Genomic DNA, 18,151 nt, shown 5'->3' with positions numbered 1-18,151 from the left:
GCTTCCATGATTTCCACTAGAGGAAAAATAAACTTCTATRAAGTCTCCAGAACAATTTCTTGTGAGGGGCAGAAATGCATATATTGGAATTTCCTAAACATGAACATAAGCAGTCACAAGCATTTGACATAACCCACACCTAAAGTTTTGCTCTAACACATTGCTAGAGTTTATGATTTTAAATTCTTCACKACTTGACTGCAGAGCCAGTTTCCTTCACCTTTCTCACTTTTCACCCAAATCTTTCACACRTTTTCCATTCCAAGCACAAACTTCTTTCTTTTATACTTGAACATTCCACGTTCTCTTCTGCTGTCGGAAAATAAAGAGCAAGGCGTGATAAAGGCTCTGGTCCCTGCATTGTTTGTTAAACAGCACTGGCTGAATCCCTCTGTTCTCCTTTCCTGCAGTCATGCAAAAAAAAAAAAAAGAAATCACCCCAAGCAATGTTAATTCCTGGCACACATGGTGCAGACCATTCCACAACCACCGTGCAGAGAGAAGGTCACACAACACCCAGCAGAACAGACACAAAACGTTTTTCTTTCGTCTTCCTCAGTCATGCCACCACCTGGMATCTGCTACAGAGGAAATATTAACCACTGTGAAAAAGGGGATTTTCTTTCCAGGGAGCATCTAGGTGAAAATGGCTCTATGCATTCTTTGTCCAGGTTTGGAATAGCTCTTTCCATTAAATTCACCACCAATGGGACACCCCATAGGAACTCTGTTTTACTTCTCTCTTCTACAGTAAGTGATAGCTTAGAACCTAAAATAAAAAGCTTGTTAAAGACAGTGGTAATACAATAAACTAACAGCACTGTTCCTCACTTGGTGGATTTTTTTGGCTTATTTCACTTCAGGGTAAATAAGACAAGCAGATCAATTTATTTTAAAATCTCAAATCCGTAAACAATGTCTTGAASTATTTCTCTCCCCCTCCTCWTACRATGTCAACATATCTTWTTCTCCACACACTTYAAAAGTCAKRCAACAATCTTATGTTTTTATATGATCACTTGGTTTCAATTTTCCTAGGAATTATTTGGCACTGTAACATGGTGGTATACAACATCTCGCATGATAAAATACAGCTYTTAGAAGGTAACATGACCAAAAAAMCCATTAGTCCAGTCCCAACAGCTGCTATGCATATTTGTAATAATGGGCACATTCTTCCTTCTTTTGCAATTCAYGTTGTCCAGTTTTGGATCTGTGCAAGTTACATCTCAGGATCTTGGAATTTCCTGTGCAGTAATGAGTGCTGTCCCACTGAACAAGTTATTGGTGCTATCCAAGAGGGAAAAGAAAATTTTAACCATTCCATTATGTCCTTGTGCACAACAATAAAAGGAATAATTGTAATTTATCTGGACASGAGGTAAGGAAGCATTYAGGAAGKCTCCTGTGCATGCAGCAGCATTTATATCCTTTGAAGCTGCTYCTTAYGAAACAATCGACCAGATCCAGRAGCCTCAGGAACCTCTTGCCTACAMTGCCATGTGTTTTCCCAGGTCTGCAATTCCACATGCAAGTGTCAAATTAGTACAAAACAAATGTAATGTTTGCTGTTCAATTCAAGCCACTTGTTCCCATAAATATCCTTCAAATGTGCCAGGGATTAAATCAGCCTCCTGTTCAAAATTACTACGAATGTTTCATCCAAAAGAGCCCTTGGCTACTCTGAGTCCCCTCAGACAATGGGAAATTCCTAGAGAAAAGGATCTCAAGCCAAGCATTCATTATTCCTGCACCTTTAAGCAATTTTAGACTGTAAATTTAATCCTATTACAGACRTACCTAAGAGAGGTCTTGATACAGGCAACAAGCTGCCCATCTATTCCTACAACTGAACTTCATTACAATTTATCCACATCACCTAAATTTCCTCAGCTCGACTCCAAGCATCAGATTAAACCCACAGAAAAATAACAGTTAAATATGGAAATAAGAACGTTTTGTATCAAGCAGATGATTAGTTTTATTTCCAGGAATGAAAAATGTAAGGCCAGATTTCTCAAGAATACAACTCATTTGAAAACAAACAAAAAATTGCCATTAGTATGTGGCAGCACTGTTTCTCCTCTCCTCACAGTTTTATTGCACACATTTTTGTCCAGTGCAAACAGAACAGGGGTGAACAGCACAATGACAGACAACCTAAGACCTGCAAATACAAAGTGTTATTACGGATAAAATCAACAGGAAGTATGATTTTAAGACCCGTATAAATAGAAATTTTCATCACATCTGGAGTTAACAGTCAAAAATTGACAGTACCAAAGAGGAGTATAAATTGCATTAGGCACACTGTTAAATGGTATAGTAGTTGAAAATACAGGACTCTGAACAAGCCACTTGAAGAACATTAGAAAGGTTAAGGCATTACTGCAGGCTTTGTATCCAACCAGCTACRGAAAGGGCACCTTTGGGTCAGTGAAGTTTTTCATCTCTTCTGCACCTGCAAAGCAAGAGGCAACTTCATTATTCCTTTCCATGGAGACAGWTTGCTAATTGAAGACTTGGCTGTTAACCACAACTATTTCCATTCCAYAAATSCACTGAGCAATGGTCAAAAACTGTAGATAATTCATCCATGTGGATGTTTTCTTGGCAATTTCATTTCTGAAGTTACTGCRAGTAGTTTTAGTTACATTATAAGCTGGTAGAACAACTATTTCCCTCAAATRTTTTCACTGCTGTATCAGCATCCAGCGAGCTGGATGACAGCCCTTCTTGCACTTGCACAAAGACAGTTCTTGCTCTGAGAACACAGACTGTGAACTGACCAAGTAAAGGAGGAAAGGCACTGTTGGATCACACAATTTAGAAGAKTCCACAGCACAGATTTACCACAGCTACAGAGCTTTGTGTGCTCTTACACACTTGCCATCCAAGCCATTAACTTGATGATGTATCAAATGGCTTGCTATAAAATAATCCCTGGGATKGGAGGGMGACTGCCTGAAAACACAGAGCAAACTTGTGTAATTTGGCAGAGATCAATCAAGTCAGCATAAGTAGAGTTCCTCAGCAGAACATCAGGAGCTCACTGGAACATTTTCAGCCTGCTCAGTTGATAAARTAAAATGGGTTTGCTTAAATCATCCTTATTTTTAAGGATCTCTCCACTTTGGGAGTTAGCACTTCATTCTCTTTGCATTTTCCATACTAATCCATCCAAACCTCAACTGAAAGGAACAGGAGGCAGAAACAAGTATAGTACACGTCCCTCGAATGCTGGAAAAGCACATCTCAAAATCCAGAAATAACTGGTTGCTACACTGACGGGAATCCATGCAGTGTCAGAGAGATATCCCGACTGTTATCAGATGGAATCTCACTCACAGCTCCTGTCTAGTCAGAAACTCCACAAAAACAAGGACAGGACATGGAGCACCTCCCTCAGCCTGGCAATAACATTCAAAAACTGGAAGGCTGTCCTAGGATAGCACATTTCTAGCAACAAAGAACAGATATTTGAGAACTATTACATGCTTTTACTTTTTTAATTAATTCTCCTAAAGAGACAAGAATCTTATTTTTATTCCAAAATTAAGCCAATGAAATCAGATGAAAGGTTAAAACAAACTTCTTCATGTAACRTAACAGCATGTGCTATGCAGGGCTTAAATAATTCATTAATCAGTTTAGAAATGATAGCTCCTCACAAACTCTTCAGACATCTTCAAACACACAACTGCCTCTCCTCCTTGGTACAAATTTAACTCCAGYTCTCTGGAAAATCCTTCACTGAAATGGAGGGGRAAAGGCCTGGTTGTGTTAGCAGRAGTCCAGAGGTTGTGTCTCATCTCCTGGCTGTCCTTGCTGACTTCAACACGCAGACCATGAAGCCCAATTTTTATGTCCAGATAACTCCATTTCAATTTCAGATCCCAGGCAACTGAATCATCCTATGGGATTCAGGGATCTGCATGCCCATTACCAAAACACACTGTTCTCTGTTTTAGCTAACTAATTATATGTTAGCACCCGAGCAGTGAAAATGCTCCTAGGAAATTCTGCTTGACTGACTTAGCTAATTACAGGCCTGCAGTTGAAGCAGGGCCAAGTCTACCTTTAGCTTCTGCTTGGTGYTTAAAAGGAGCTGCAGACACAAGCAGAGGACCCAGTCTGACAACATCCCAGTTCYTAGGAAGCTTCCTCTGAAACAGGAGAGCTTTGCTTCAGTGCAAATGTTCAGGACACTTGACAGAGAGCATTTAACAGAGCTRTAACATCAACTGTCACTGTCTGCTGTGCTGAACTAAGACTGTGTTGTCCGAAGACAAAAAACTGTGTTTAATTATTCAGTTACCAGCTTAAAAGCTGTAATCATGGGTGCTTRTTTCYGCATTTCCTTCATTTGAACCTTCARTTCCAAATGCTGYYCCTCTGGACAAACCCAACAGCACCAAGGTACTTTTAGTACAACACTTTATTTTTGCTGGCCCTGTCAAAAAGCTCAGGAACTGCAAGAACCACATTCCAGCAGCACTGCCCAGATAGCAACCACCAGACTCACCTGGGATTAAAGCTGCACACAGGCTGTCATTAAAAACATAATAAACYATCAAGCTGTGAGCTCAAGGCTAGTGCAATGTATTGACAGGAGATAAAGATCATTCTAATGGCAGTTCCCACTCCAACTTCCCAGACAAAGGAGGGCAACTCTMTGTTGCCTTGGAAATGAGGATAGGTCTTAGGTGAAATGGTAGCARGCTTGGGGAGAAATTTAACAATTGGTAAAAACTAGGAAATCCACTTATGTTAGTTATTAAAAAGCACCCTGGTCCAATTACATTTTTTTTTGAATGAGTATTTTGTTCTCCTTACAAACCCCTGAGCACAACACTACACGACAGGATTGAAAGAAAAATAACTGTCAATAAWTCAGTTCAAGCTTTTCACATATCCAATCAAGATTAACATTCAGAATGCTTTGTTGCAGCCTACAGACAGATTTCTCCTACAGTAGTWTGAGTACACGGCTCACACTACTGWTCAATGTCTCTCACAGCTTTAACACACCAAGAATATCAATAAATCTGATCATACTCACCTTGTCAATGAACTGYAGCACAGGACAGACATCCTCAAGGCCAGTGATATCTAAGATACCAGATTGTTTCATTGCTTAACTGCGGCCCAAAGAGAGGGTTGAGCTGAGCCAGAATTGCAATCAGCCAACTGCAAGACAACCCCCCAACCCAACAGAGACAACATCAGCCAAATGACAGAGCTTATGACAATGGAAAGGCTGTCCAAAGCACAAGGACTATCACAGAAGAAAATACTATTTCAGGAAAATTTAGGTGCAAGTGAGAATTCTACTCAAGCTCATACCCAAGGATCAGACACCTGCAATGAAGTTATGGCACCAAATCATTCTGCAACTGAAGTAGATTGTCCTCRTCAATTGAAAGCAACACAAAATCCCCTGACAGCATTTCCCTCACACTTCTCTTTTGACAGGAAAGTGTTTTGAGATACATGAAACTCRGGTRTTTGGGGGCTCAGAAGACAGAAACATAAAAGAGACAGACCTTTTTTCAGTGCCTTTGATGCATCCTTTAAACAACAACCTCTGAGAAACATCCTCTCTCTCATTTGCTTTTGGGTGCATGACAACTTGCCCTTGCAGACATGGTATATTTTTCAGAGATTGAACAAAAGTGAATTTAAACCTGGCACAGAGGTCAAGTAGCAGGGACCTGAAGCAAAAGGGTAAAATGCTACAGGAACATAAAAAAAAAAAAGACCAAAAAACGATCCCACAAGAACAATATGATAACAAACCCCAGATCATCAGCACAGCAACCTTGTCACTGGAGCAGAGCACAAACTAACACTGCAGAAGCCAWAGACAGAACTGAGAACAAGAGGAATGTAGTTTGTGGAAAATATCCAGGAAAGCTAAACAGAAATAAATATTCCACTGTTGAAAGATATATTTTCTTTGTAAATGTTACAAGAGTCAGAAGAAGCAATGGATGCTTCCATGGATTTAAATCTATGTTAAATACTAACTATATAAACACATTTAGCGAACACACTGGCTCATCTGTCTGCTATTTCTAGAATGCTTTGTAAGGAGGAGAAAAAGCAGAGCAGCTTTGTAATGGGAGCTGCCACAAATGTATCAGAGTGCTTAGGCAGTCATGGAAAATTCCACACAAACCTTGATGCTCTGACCAGCAAACCAAGTGCAGGTCGGCTGCAAAACGCCTGGAACAGCCACAGGCAAAAGATGTGGGTCAGACTTAAAGAAAACACATCAATCCTCTTCAAATTTACCAATATTTCTTTGCAATACCCCTTTCAGTTTTGCACAGGGTAGAACTCCAGCTGAAACAAGGAGCAGAGCCTGCAGCAGTCCATCAGTCACACAAGCCTTGGAACACATAGCAGGCTTTACAAAGGAATTAAAACATCAGCAAGACACCACTGAGAGCAGCCAACAACCTTGAGGTTGACACGTTTCTACTTTGCTATCCAAAGCAGTGACAACAATGTATTTTGAGACCRCATTAATCATTGTGTTAAATCTACTTAAGGGAAAAGCAAATTAGCTCTTAAAATTATCACAGAATTTCTTTTGYGAGGGCTAATTTTCAGATCTAACAGACAGATCCAAAGGTGCCAGAGCACTGTGCCATCTGCCTCCAGCATCCCGAAGTAACACAAGTGGGATGAGGATAGAACACCAAAAGCCTGTTAAAGCACATTATTCCTTTTGTWACTGCAGAGCAGGAAGGAACTCCACGCACAAATCTCTCACCTCTYGCTGCTTCCCGAGCTCAGGCCCAGCATGGCTTGAATTAAATGAGCTGGGAGCACATTCAGAATCTCAACCTATGTAACCAGGCTTCGGGAGAAGCAGTGAGGAGTTTTCAAAAGGCATTTGTTGGAACCATGCTGGATACCCGAGCTCTGAGCCAGGGTGGCATTAGGGCAGCAGCACATTCCTCCTCCCTGCTCTGCGAGGGCTGAGCAATTTAAAGCAGTTGTTAGGTTACGACTGCCTCGAATTCAAGGTAAGTMATGAAAAAGCTTTTCCCATGTTTTGCTTAAGTGATGCTGCTTTATACAATAATCCAGCGTGACAACACCAAACAAAATGCAGCATTCGGTGTAAAACAAACCCCTGTATCCAAGATGCAATGTTCCAGAGTTGCTAAAAGCAGGTATGGCATTCGAGCCACCCACAAGTCCTTACATTCTACCAGATCCCACTTAGAACACTTACTGTTAATTACCCAACTCAGACAAGGAAATTAAAGTCCCTTCTGTTGTACCAGAGAGATTTTTTAAAAGGTCTTCCCACCACAACTGCCATCTGTCTGTGCTCGTGTTACAAATTAAGGTCCTGCTATCTCTGTTTAAATGTCAATTTGGGAGTCCATATTTTAATCCTGTTAGAATCAGCAGCRAATAATACGATTTTCCAAGCACCCTGTCCTCTGTCAGGACATGATGGCACTGTTCAGAAACTGSTTTGTACACAGCAAAATAGATTCAGACTTTGACCGTATCTCACAATATGGTGGAACCTCTAATTTCTGCAGCAGTAACTCCTTAGACATTGCCTTAGATTTTATGAGGTTCCTGGGAACAGTGTATTCATCAAAAGGCTGCTGGGTACAGGATCTGTACACAAATTAGGCACTTTCTCATGCAAATATCTTCCATAGAACAACCAAATTAATACCATGTAATCAATAAGGTTATTCAAATTTATCACCATTCAATTTAAATACAGAAGAAACACTTTAAAGTTGAAATGTGACTGACTTCAAATTCAGTTTAATGAAAATCAATTTGTGAATCAAGTGGTGTTTAATGAAGACAGGAAATAATTTTTCTCCCTATTTTCAACTGGAAAGGTAATTCATAGAGTATAAAAGCAGGTCTAGCAGAGACTAAACAGTTCTACAGAGGAGCACAGAACAGCACCAGCCATCTGCCTAAGGACACACAAATAGCTGGGACAGCAGAAATTAYTTTAATCCTAAAATATCCAACAAAGAACCCTCTGAAACAATTCTCTCRGCTTCCYTCAAGACTRGCATGAAAAATAAGTCTCTTTCTTTAATCACCCAAAATTAAGGTCTGAAATTGTTTCAGTGCCTCCTCCCCCAAAAGGGAAAAGGATACAGGAACAATAAACTTCCATATGTTTGTCTAAAAAAGAGGAGAAAAAGGTTGGACCAGATCTTTTGAGGTCCTTTCCAAACAGGGCTGTTCTACAATTTTATACAGAATAAATTAAAAAAATAAAAAAGAGAGACTGTGATGAGACAAGTTCTATCTTGAAACATGAGAAGAAAAATCTGCTTTTTGTTGCATTCTGCCAAACAGACGCTACAAACATAATTTATGTGATTGGGTGCAATCACTGACAATTGAAAACATCAGATTTTGCTGCTTCTCTTTTTTCAATGARTAACTGTAGAAAACCAAAGGGAATTCAGAAAACAAGCTAGAGCCCACAAAATTACCAAAGAACCCCTGGACATGCAAAAGTAGATCATAAAATATGTTAATGAAAGTAGGATTTATAATGGGTCTGTTTAGATTAAAGAATCACTAAATTTACTAATGAAATACCACGGTACATTTGAAGAGTTCACAGAATTCACCCAAAAGTTAAGAAATTCTGCAACAAATAAATTTCACATCATAATCCAGAGGATGCTGCAGATGCCACATGGCTTCTACTTCTAGGAAAACTGTCCTTCAAACAATAAAGACACCAAACCCTAAGCTTCAAGGATTTTAGAATAGGACAGTATTTCTGTAGAAAAACCCAAGTGAAAACTTTAAACAAAACCATACAAAGCTCAACCCTCCCCCTAATTAAAAAACACCCAATTCACTGTAACATAAATGCAGCAACCCAGTAAAAATTACAAAGAAATTTGCCCTTTCTTAGCCAAGCATTTGGAACTTACTATGAGACTGGGCTGTTACACACTTCATATGCARGGCAAGGAGGCCTTCGTAGCACTGAGATTCCCAAATTTCAATCCCARATTCAAGCTGCTTGCACTGCAAAGCTCTTCTCAAATTTCTATATTCACTCAGCAAAACTTTAAATTAAAAAATTCCGTGGACACAAAAAACAGAATCAAGTTTGCTGGACTTTTACAGTTAACCAAGAGTGATTTTTCTTAGGAGTTCACATATCAAATACTCTGAATATAAATAAAATTTTAAAATATCTCACCTGCATAAACCCTGAATATCACACTATTAACCTAAACCATGTACCACAGTCTAACCCAACCCAGAATCAAACAAGCTTTTCCTGGAACATGCCAACACTGAGCCACATTTCTCTAAATATTCATATTAAATTCCTTTGAATAGCATAAATAATGCATAAATATTCATAAATAATACATAACAAYTCAGGAAAGTATAAACATTACTCAGGTTCAAATGGAACTCCAAATAATGATTTTTATTACAARTTAACTCTTAAGATTGAATCAGACTTCTACACTTTACTCTCCATAACAAATTCTTCCAAAGTTATTTTTGCACARCACTATATTTTTTAACAAGATCAGTCTCTAAGGTCTTTAAAAACAGAGAAAAAAAACACATGCAGGCTTTCTCATGCAGCCTCCAGCTACAGCTGTTTTGAAAGATATGAAGAGCTCTCAACAAGTCACTTTGTTATTGCTACAAAATCTCCTACAGAGAAGAGGCAGCCTCAAAATATACTGTGCATTTAAAGAGAAATGCTCTTAATATATCAAACTATCACTAAAAAAATCGCCATGCAGAAGTTTTTCCACCCACCGCTCTACCAGATTTTGAGAATATATTCAAGCAACCTAAAAGCAAAACTGTTCAGTGGGTTTGAATTAGTATCACCTCAGAATTAAATGTAAAATAGAAAGGAAAAAGGCAAAAAAAAAGAAAAAGTCTGTGAATCAGGAAGATTCTAGAATTGACTATCATTACACTTGTGACCAAATGAGGCAGTGAAATGGAGAGAAGGAATATCAAGTACATGCAGASTATGTCTCAGAGGACAACAAGAATAACTCTTTTCCTTTTAATTCATTATTTTCCAATGGGAAAATTTTCTTCAGCACGTTGAAGGTCTTTAGAACTCAGAATTCTAAGAGCTGTCAAAGAATACCACGTGCCTAAATCTCCACGACACATTCAAAAAGCTTCTAACTGTTCTGAGGCTATAAAAAAGGAACTTGTGATTACAACAGGAGTGGGTTAAGAGGSAGGACATTATTTGTACTTACAACAGGTAGCAGCAAACAGCGCAGGTCACCAGCATTGTGTTGATAACACTGCCAAGAGGAAGGAGAAACAGCTGATCAGGTGTCATGTTGTGACTGACCACAAGATACACAGGAAAAAAAAACCCACAGCAAACAAGAACAAGTTTAACTTTGATCATATGAAAAGATGACTCAACATGAATGTTCTGGCTTCTTCCAGCTGAATAAACTGCAGAGGCTCAGATCTGCAGGACTGACACAGCTCTGCCCAACAGTTTACAGCTGTATTTAACAAAATCACTGCAGAGAGGAGCAAAATCTCATGCAGTGTCCTTCACATTGGTGAACCACTGAGGTTGGATGTACAAAGAAAACCCACTTACTCCATTTGCAGAATTCTACTTACAGAAAATTTCAGTGTCAAATTGTCACTTTTGATTTTATATAATGAATGAGTGGGTTACAAACTGAACATAAAATAAAATCTCAAAGCCACGTGAAATGAGCTGTAATATAAGATTTTCTTTCCTTGGTGAAACATAACTGTGTCAGAAACCACAGGRAAGCTGAAAAGAAGGAAGAACCAAGCCCTTGAAATTGAAAATGGCCAAACTGCAGCAACACACACAGATGGGTTTCAATTAGRAGAGGAAATGARATTTTCTAACWGTGATCTCTGCAGCTCATGGAACTCAGTGGCAAAGTGGAGTGTGKTTTTTTCTTTTTAAATTATAAAATTTAAATTTTATCTATGTATTRCTTCCCCCAACTGAGTAACAAAACCTCATGGTAGGTCAGTAACTTCCTATCCCTTGGTGGCAAAAAAAACACTCCATATTTTTTATTTATCAATACACATCCACTTTRTCAACTTCCAAAGGAATGCTACCAAGCCAACACAGCCTGAATTAAGCTTCAGCAACTCTTACAGGAAGTTCCATAGTCATTGTTTGGGAGTTTTAACCTAAGCAATGTGAATTCTTAGGTCAGTTAAAAGCTTGCACTAAYTTCTTTTGTTAGGAAAAGAAAGAGCCTGTTCAGGAACTGAACTTGGAAATTTTCTGGGTATTTTTCTCAAGAAAAAGATGAGAGGCAGAGGCAGAAAACAGCAATGGTCTACTCAAACTTGTTAAACAACTACATTTTGGAATAATAACAAAATATCTGCTGGTGACCCATAGGATTCTCACACTTCCATGTGTTCCATATTTCCAAGGTATTTCTGARGATAGTCGAGTTTCCAGGCATAAAACACACATTAGGTTTGAAAGGCAGGACATATCAAAGCCTGAGGAATATTGAGGGTTTAGATAAAGAACTGAGAGAGTTGGTACCTGTRGAGTAGAGGGAGTGTCAGAGAGAGGAAGAGAGATTAAGAAGCCATTATCTCCTAGAGAAAAGAGAAAGACAAAAACTTGTCTAATTTTTAATCTGAGCAGCCACAACCACTGCAGGAAAAACCTCTGCTTAGAAGGCCTGCTGTTGTCCTCAGCTACAAGGGCACCAGCATGCATTTAACCCATAAATGAAATCCACTACAGCAACCTTTCCAGTGTGAAAACACAGAATGGTGGAGTAAGTTAGGAAAGGTCAAGTAAGGAAAGAAAGAGGAAGTTGCTGCTCAAATACCGCCTGACAATGAACCACCACCTTGACACAGCACGTTCTGTCTACAGAGGTTTAGCAGAACGGATTGGGTTGGAAAAGACCTTAAAGAGCATCTCGTTCCACACCCTTCCATGAGCAGGGACACCTTCCATTATCCCAGGTGGCTCCAAGCCCCGTCCAGCCTGGCCTTGGACACTTCCAGGGATCCAAGGGCAGCCACAGCTTCTCTGGGCACCCTGCGCCAGGGCCTCAAGGGAAACCCAAACCCCTGAGAGGTTCCGGAGGCGCGGGGGCACCGCCCGGCTCTGGCAGCCCCAGGAGCGGCCGCTCCGCCGGGCCAGGGCCCGTGTGCGCTGCGCCAGCGCTGCGCCCGGAGCCGGCGGGGCTGCGGCGGCCCCGAACCCGGCGCTGCGGGGCCTCGGCGGCGGGGCCGGCACACCTCGGGGCGCCTCAGGGCTCCGGGGCCGCCTCCGCCGGGGCCTCCCCCACACCCGCGGGGGACGGAAGGGAAGGTGCCCGGTGCCCGCCGCCCCCCGGTCACTCACCCGCGGTTCGGCCCCTTGGGTACGAGCCAGGGCAGGACGCCGCCGACCACCCCCCAGAACACGCTCATGACGATGATGGGCACCGCCAGGCCGCCGTACGCCATGGCCGCGCTCTGAGGGGCGCGAGGGGCGGGGCCCCGCGCCATGCCCCGCCCGGGCCCCGCCAATCAGCGCCCGCCACGTCACGGGAGCCGGCGGGAGCGCGCGGGGCGGGAGCGCGCGGAGCTGCGCGGGAGCGAGCGCGGAGAGGACGCGGGAGCGCGCGGTGGGATCGCGGATGGGATCGCGGATGGATGCGCTGGGATCGCCGGCCGGGCCCGGCTTTCCATCCCCTGCAGGAACAGGCTGCCCGGTAAGGGCTGCCTCGGAGCTCCTCGGGGATTTGGGGATGTGGGACACGCTCCCCCAGAGCAGCTCCGCAACCGCCCCGCAGCTGGAAACGTCTCGGTAAAGAACGAACCCCCACGGATTTCCTGAAACATCGACTCAAGGTGAAGAAATCTCCTATTAAGCAGCACGAGCTGGAGGGACAAAACTTCCGAGCCTACATAAGAGAAACCCACTGGCAGCCCAGCTAACACAGCTTCAATGTCAAGCKTATGAATGGCTTCTAAAATGCAATTTTCCTCGAGTCCCAGCATCACTATTTTTAGATTCCATTGTTGTTCAAGCAGACGAATTTCTTTCTGTCTGTACCAGCAATCAAAGGGCCATTCACTGAGCCAGTAAATTCACTTAACTGCAGGGCTGTTTTCAACTTGCTGCAGCAGCTCTCAATTATGAAGGCATAAAGTGCCAGAAAAGATCTCTTCTCACAGAGAATTCATCCAAAATAGCACCAGCAAGAGCATTGAGACTGGTTTACCCCATCTTTCTCAAACCAGCCAGCTCTGTCTCATGAGCACTGGTCCTAAATCCCTCTGTCCTCAAGTTCTGCCATTAATATAAGAGCTGAATTAAATATATATATACCGCACAGAATTAACATGTTAAATTGTGCTTTATGGACAGATCTAAGGAAGAAAAAGGAGTATGATGGCTGTTAGATGGGTGTTTCAGGATTGCACTGCTCTAAGATTGGTTTAAACATTTCTTTACTGGGAAAAAACACTTTTAGTTTTCTTTAAAGTAAAAACAATAATATAATAAGCTTTTTAATTTAGTGGAAGTATTTTTACTCAAAAATACAGGAAGGAATATTTAAATGCTGAGCAGGACATGTCATATCGGTATTTTCTAAAGGAGAASAGACACAACAGGTTGATTTTTAGCATTTTTTAATGGTGACAAACAGGAAACATCTATTCTTGCATCTTCTCGATCGTCTCCTCCTTGTACTTGCCCTTCTCCTTGCCAACCTGGCGGGACTTGGCTTTACGCTCCAAGATCTTCTTGCGGTCCTTGTCCAGCTTTAGCCTGGTGATCACCACCTGGAGAGAGCACAAGGAATTCAGGGACCCTGTTCAGAGGGAGGACAGCAACCCCACAGCCCCATGGGACTGCAGAGCCCTGGCACATGATCATCATTGCCATGGACTCTCTTGTTTGGTTCCAGTGAAACTGATGTACTGCATTGTCTCCATATTCCACAATTTTTCCAGGCATACTGAGGGACTGGACACAGGGACAGCTGGTTCAATGCACAGTCAAAACACTTGCACAAACTGAGGAGCAGCTGAATTTCTATTTAGCTATAGAATAAAATATCTGGAAGCAGATTTAATTTCCATTATTCTGCTTCGACCTGATAGATACTAAATCCACCTGGAATCACAGCACCGAGCTGATCCCACCACCACAAAGGCAGCAAAGCTGGCCTTGGRCACTTCCAGGGATCATGGGGCAGYCACAGCTTYTCTGGGCACCCTCTGCCTCCCCACACTCACAGGGAAGAACTCCTTAACTATTCCTGTTCATGCCTACTCARAATGGCAAAGAAATTTAATGTGTTGGTATTAGTGAAAGCACTACTTGAAAAACAGAACAATCAAATCCTAGAAATCCAATCTAGGCACACTTCTCCTCAATTCCTTGTGCATTTAGGTCCCTCTTAATTGGAATTCCCMCCTCTTTACCCAGGAGAGGTACAAACTGTTCACACAGCCCACRGCAGGTCTGTAACAAAACCTTCCTCTGCTCCTTTTGCATTAATAACCAGAATTTTTATACAAAGCTTTATCAAGGTCTAGTTCCCAATTAATGAAAATTTTCATGGAATAAAGAACCAGCAGAAAATTCCATTTCTCCCACTGCTATTCAGCCTGTACATGCACAGGCTCCACAATGTCACCTTGTCAGTCAGATGTTGTTGCTGCACACAAGTCATGATGTTTTGGAATAATTCTGCCCTCCCTCTACTGAACACACCAACCATTTACACCAGAAAACCTGTTACAACCAGATTTTTTCCACCAACACTTCCATCTTTGTGCCCACATGGCAAGGCTGAAGCAAACTGAATTCATCTGCTCCAAAYCAGGYTTTGGCAAGYYCTTGTGTTTAGTTTGAAATGTTTCCTGTGATGATCTAAACAGGCTTTGCCTGGTTTTCACCAACTCTAAACACCTCAGGCTAAACCCAGATCCAGAAGTACTCAGCTCACAACTGCCTGAAAGAGCAAATCACAATTTTGACCATTTATTAAAGCCTCTCTAACACCTCCTCAGCCAGTGCAAGTGCCATATAGCAAAGATGAATAATTGTTCTAAATTATCTGTTTTGTGCTTTGAAAACACCAGTCTCCTCAAAAAAAAAAAGTATTTTAGCAAGATACCAAAGTTTCTAGCAACTTTCTGGTCCTAGAAACAATGAGGAATTCTTGGTTTCAACTCACTTCTATGCTCATGACGCCCTAAAATCAACTTGAGGCACCATCTCAATTCCTTATTCACAGAACCACACAAGGGTCTGGGATGGAAGAAACCTTAAAGCTCATCTCATTCCAATGCCCATGCCACAGGCAGGGACACCTTCAACTGTCCCAGGGTGCTCCAAGCCCCGTCCAACCTGGCTGGAACACCTCCAGGGATGGAGCAACCATCCTGGTTGCTCCAAGACATCCTGTGCCTGGTTGCTTCTCAAGGCATCCTGTGCCAAGGCCTCACAGGGAAGAATTTCTTCCTAATATTGAATCTAACCCTGCCCCCTGGCAGTGGAAAGCCACTCCATCCCTCGTAAAGTCTCTCTCCAGCTTTTTTGTGGGCTCCCTTCACAAACTGCAAGGCCACAATGAGGTCACCCCAGAGTTTCTCCTCTCCAGGCTGAACAATCCCAGCTCTCCCAGCCTTTCCTCCCAGCAGAGCTGCTCCCTCCCTCTGCCCATCCTGGTGCCTCTCTGGGCTCTCTCCAGCAGCTCCAGGTCCCTCCTGTGCTGGGTTCCAGGGCTGGAGCAGCTCTGCAGGTGGAGTCTCACCTGAGCAGGGCACTGGGGCAGAATCCCCCCTTTGCTGCTGCCCACRCTGGGCATCAGGAGGTCCAGCTCTCACCCAGCAGCATCCCCAGGTTCTTCTCCCAGGGCTGCTCCATCTGTGCACYCCCAGCACTTGCTAACACATTCCACCCATCCCAGAGTGCCCATTCTCCCCCAGGTGCCCCCGTACCTTGCTGGGGTGGATGCCCACATGCACGGTGGTGCCGTTGGCYTTCTCCCGCTGCACGCGCTCGATGTAGATCACGTATTTCTTCCTGTACACCTGCACCACCTTCCCGATCTGCTGGCCTTTGTAGTGTCCTCGGACCACCTGAGCACAGCAAACACAGTGAGCCACGCTGCAGAACCACCCCTGGAACAGCCACAGCTGATACACCGTGACTGAATTATCCACCTGAGCTGCACRGGCTCCCCAACTCTGCTCTTTGCACACATAAGCCACAAGGACATGAGTAAAAGATGATTTCAGCATCACTAAAATGAAAAACATAATGGATCAGAACTGTGGTTCTCCCTCATTTTCCCCACAGTAAACTCTTGACGAGGTAGCTCTGTAGCATTTCAGCCAGGTTTCAATTTTCAACAAGTTTTATCTTAATTTTTCACCTATCATTGCATTTTATATAAAAAAGCCACATCATTTAGACTAATATCCAATCCAATCTTTCAGATATCACAGGCAGCAAACAGTCAATCAATTCTGTGCTTTGTGCTTTARTGCTGAAAGCTTTTAATTCARCMCAATTATCAAGGCATGTAACTKWARWRCAGTAACACTGCCARCACAATTTTGCTGCTTGACAAGGTRTTTTCCTTGTCACTGAAGTGAATTTAAGAAATACCTGACAACACAAGTCGTGACTGAATACCCCGACTGCTATACTCRGGGTAAAGCTCCAGCACCAATGTGAATTTGTGTCGTCCTTCCCTTTTGCACAGGCYRCACGTGAAAACAGAATCYCAGAATTATTTGGATTGGAAAAGAYTTCCAAGATCATGGAGCCCAGCCTATGACCCATCACCATCTTGTCCCCTGCCCAGAGCACTGAGTGCCACATCCAATCCTTTCCTGTACACCTTCAGGGATGGGCAGCCCCTGCCACRGCCTGACCACCCTTTCCATGGRGAAATTCCTGCTGAAAACCCCACAGAGACAGAAATTCAGGTGCGACAGAACAGCCTGGGGCAGGGCAGTACCTGGACCTCGTCGTCCTTGCGGATGGGCATGGAGCGCACGTTGTACTTCTGCCGCAGCTCCTTGGACAGGGGCGAGGACATGATTTTCCTGCGGATGTGGGACGGGGCATTGAAATGCCTTTTGCGGTTCTTGCTGCGGTCCGAGGTCACAAAGGGGTTGAACTTCATTTTGGCTGCACAAAAAACCCCCAAGAGTTTGAGAGATGCTCACAACACACACACAAACTACACTTCATCATTCACACCACCAGAGTCTGACAGGGCATAAAAAGAGCAATTAAAACTGATTTTAATGGCACCACCCTCTTTAATAAACTCAGTGTATATTCTGGGCTCGCAGAGGGAACTCGCACTGCTCCTCGCCAGAGAGCACAGGTTACACATCTGCAAATCTGATCCAAAAATGATCTGGGCAAAACTCCGCACCTTGTATCATTTTAACARGTYATCYCTTAACTTGTAACTCCCCTGCATCAAATCCAAAATACTTCCGGCCTTTCCTAAATTCTAACAACTGCGCTATGGGATTGCGTGTCAGGGCACCATTTATCGTGGCRGCACAGGACAAATTAAACCACGGACAAATTAAATTAATGGCTGTTTTTGCTCAGCTCCACAACTTTTAAGTGCACACAGGGCACCTCCTGTGCGGGTTGGAATGTATTGATTCTAGAATGCATCAGGAAAGCACAGCCTGGAGGAGGCCGAGCCCCCCCGGGAGCCCGAGCTCTCCCCGTCCCGCAGCTCCGCGCGGGCCCCCGGCCACCCGAGCCCCTTCCCGCTCCCTCCCGCTGCCGCCTGCAGGCTCCGCCGGCCGGGGATGGCCGGAGATGGTCCCGATGGCCGCGGATGGCGGCTCCCGGTGCCTCACCCGCTGCCGCCGCCGCGCCGCCCGCCCGGAAGAGGAGCGCAGACAGCTTCCGCTTCCGCTTCCGCCACAGCCCCGCGGCCACCGCGCCCCCTGACGGCCGGAGGTGAGAACAACACCGGGAACGGGCGGGGAGGGGACGGGGAGGGGAGAGAGAAACAGAACCGGGATAGAGAGGGGAGAGAGAGGGGAGAGAGAGGAGAGAGAGGATAGAACCGGGAGAGAGCCGGGATAGAGAGGGGAGAGAGAG

The 18,151-nt window shown here is 43.5% G+C and overlaps 2 protein-coding genes across 2 annotated transcripts; both read right to left on the bottom strand.

Annotated features, from left to right (window-relative positions):
- Window positions 1–1,952: 1,952 nt before the first annotated feature.
- ATP6V0E1 (ATPase H+ transporting V0 subunit e1) lies at window positions 1,953–12,556 on the bottom strand. Its single transcript, XM_057386555.1, has 4 exons — window positions 12,407–12,556; window positions 10,275–10,322; window positions 5,063–5,190; window positions 1,953–2,461 (listed from the first exon to the last, which is right to left on the bottom strand). The coding sequence occupies exons 1-3, from the start codon at window positions 12,550–12,552 to the stop codon at window positions 5,097–5,099; spliced, it is 288 nt and encodes a 95-aa protein (XP_057242538.1). The 5' UTR covers window positions 12,553–12,556; the 3' UTR covers window positions 1,953–2,461; window positions 5,063–5,096.
- Window positions 12,557–13,666: 1,110 nt separating this feature from the next.
- RPL26L1 (ribosomal protein L26 like 1) lies at window positions 13,667–17,986 on the bottom strand. The gene is made up of 4 exons (XM_057386556.1): window positions 17,905–17,986; window positions 17,034–17,206; window positions 16,006–16,146; window positions 13,667–13,836 (listed from the first exon to the last, which is right to left on the bottom strand). The coding sequence occupies exons 2-4, from the start codon at window positions 17,199–17,201 to the stop codon at window positions 13,708–13,710; spliced, it is 438 nt and encodes a 145-aa protein (XP_057242539.1). The 5' UTR covers window positions 17,202–17,206; window positions 17,905–17,986; the 3' UTR covers window positions 13,667–13,707.
- Window positions 17,987–18,151: the final 165 nt, after the last annotated feature.

The sequence above is a fragment of the Malurus melanocephalus genome, unplaced genomic scaffold (assembly GCF_030028575.1).
Source record: "Malurus melanocephalus ecotype Western Australia unplaced genomic scaffold, MMel_1.1 scaffold_992, whole genome shotgun sequence".
Classification (NCBI taxonomy): Eukaryota; Metazoa; Chordata; class Aves; order Passeriformes; family Maluridae; genus Malurus; species Malurus melanocephalus.
The sequence above is the reverse complement of the archived record's forward strand: the minus strand, read 5'-3'. Positions and strand labels throughout refer to the sequence as shown.

Excerpts from the sequence above, each read along its gene's own strand:
- ATP6V0E1 (XM_057386555.1), bottom strand. The coding sequence starts at position 12,552 with ATGGCGCGGGGCCCCGCCCCTCGCGCCCCTCAGAGCGCGGCCATGGCG. Across the intron at positions 10,323-12,406 it reads CCCAAGGGGCCGAACCGCGG|TGTTATCAACACAATGCTGG; the intron begins GTGAGTGACCGG and ends TCCTCTTGGCAG. Across the intron at positions 5,191-10,274 it reads GCTGTTTGCTGCTACCTGTT|TTGGCTGATTGCAATTCTGG; the intron begins GTAAGTACAAAT and ends GTTGTCTTGCAG.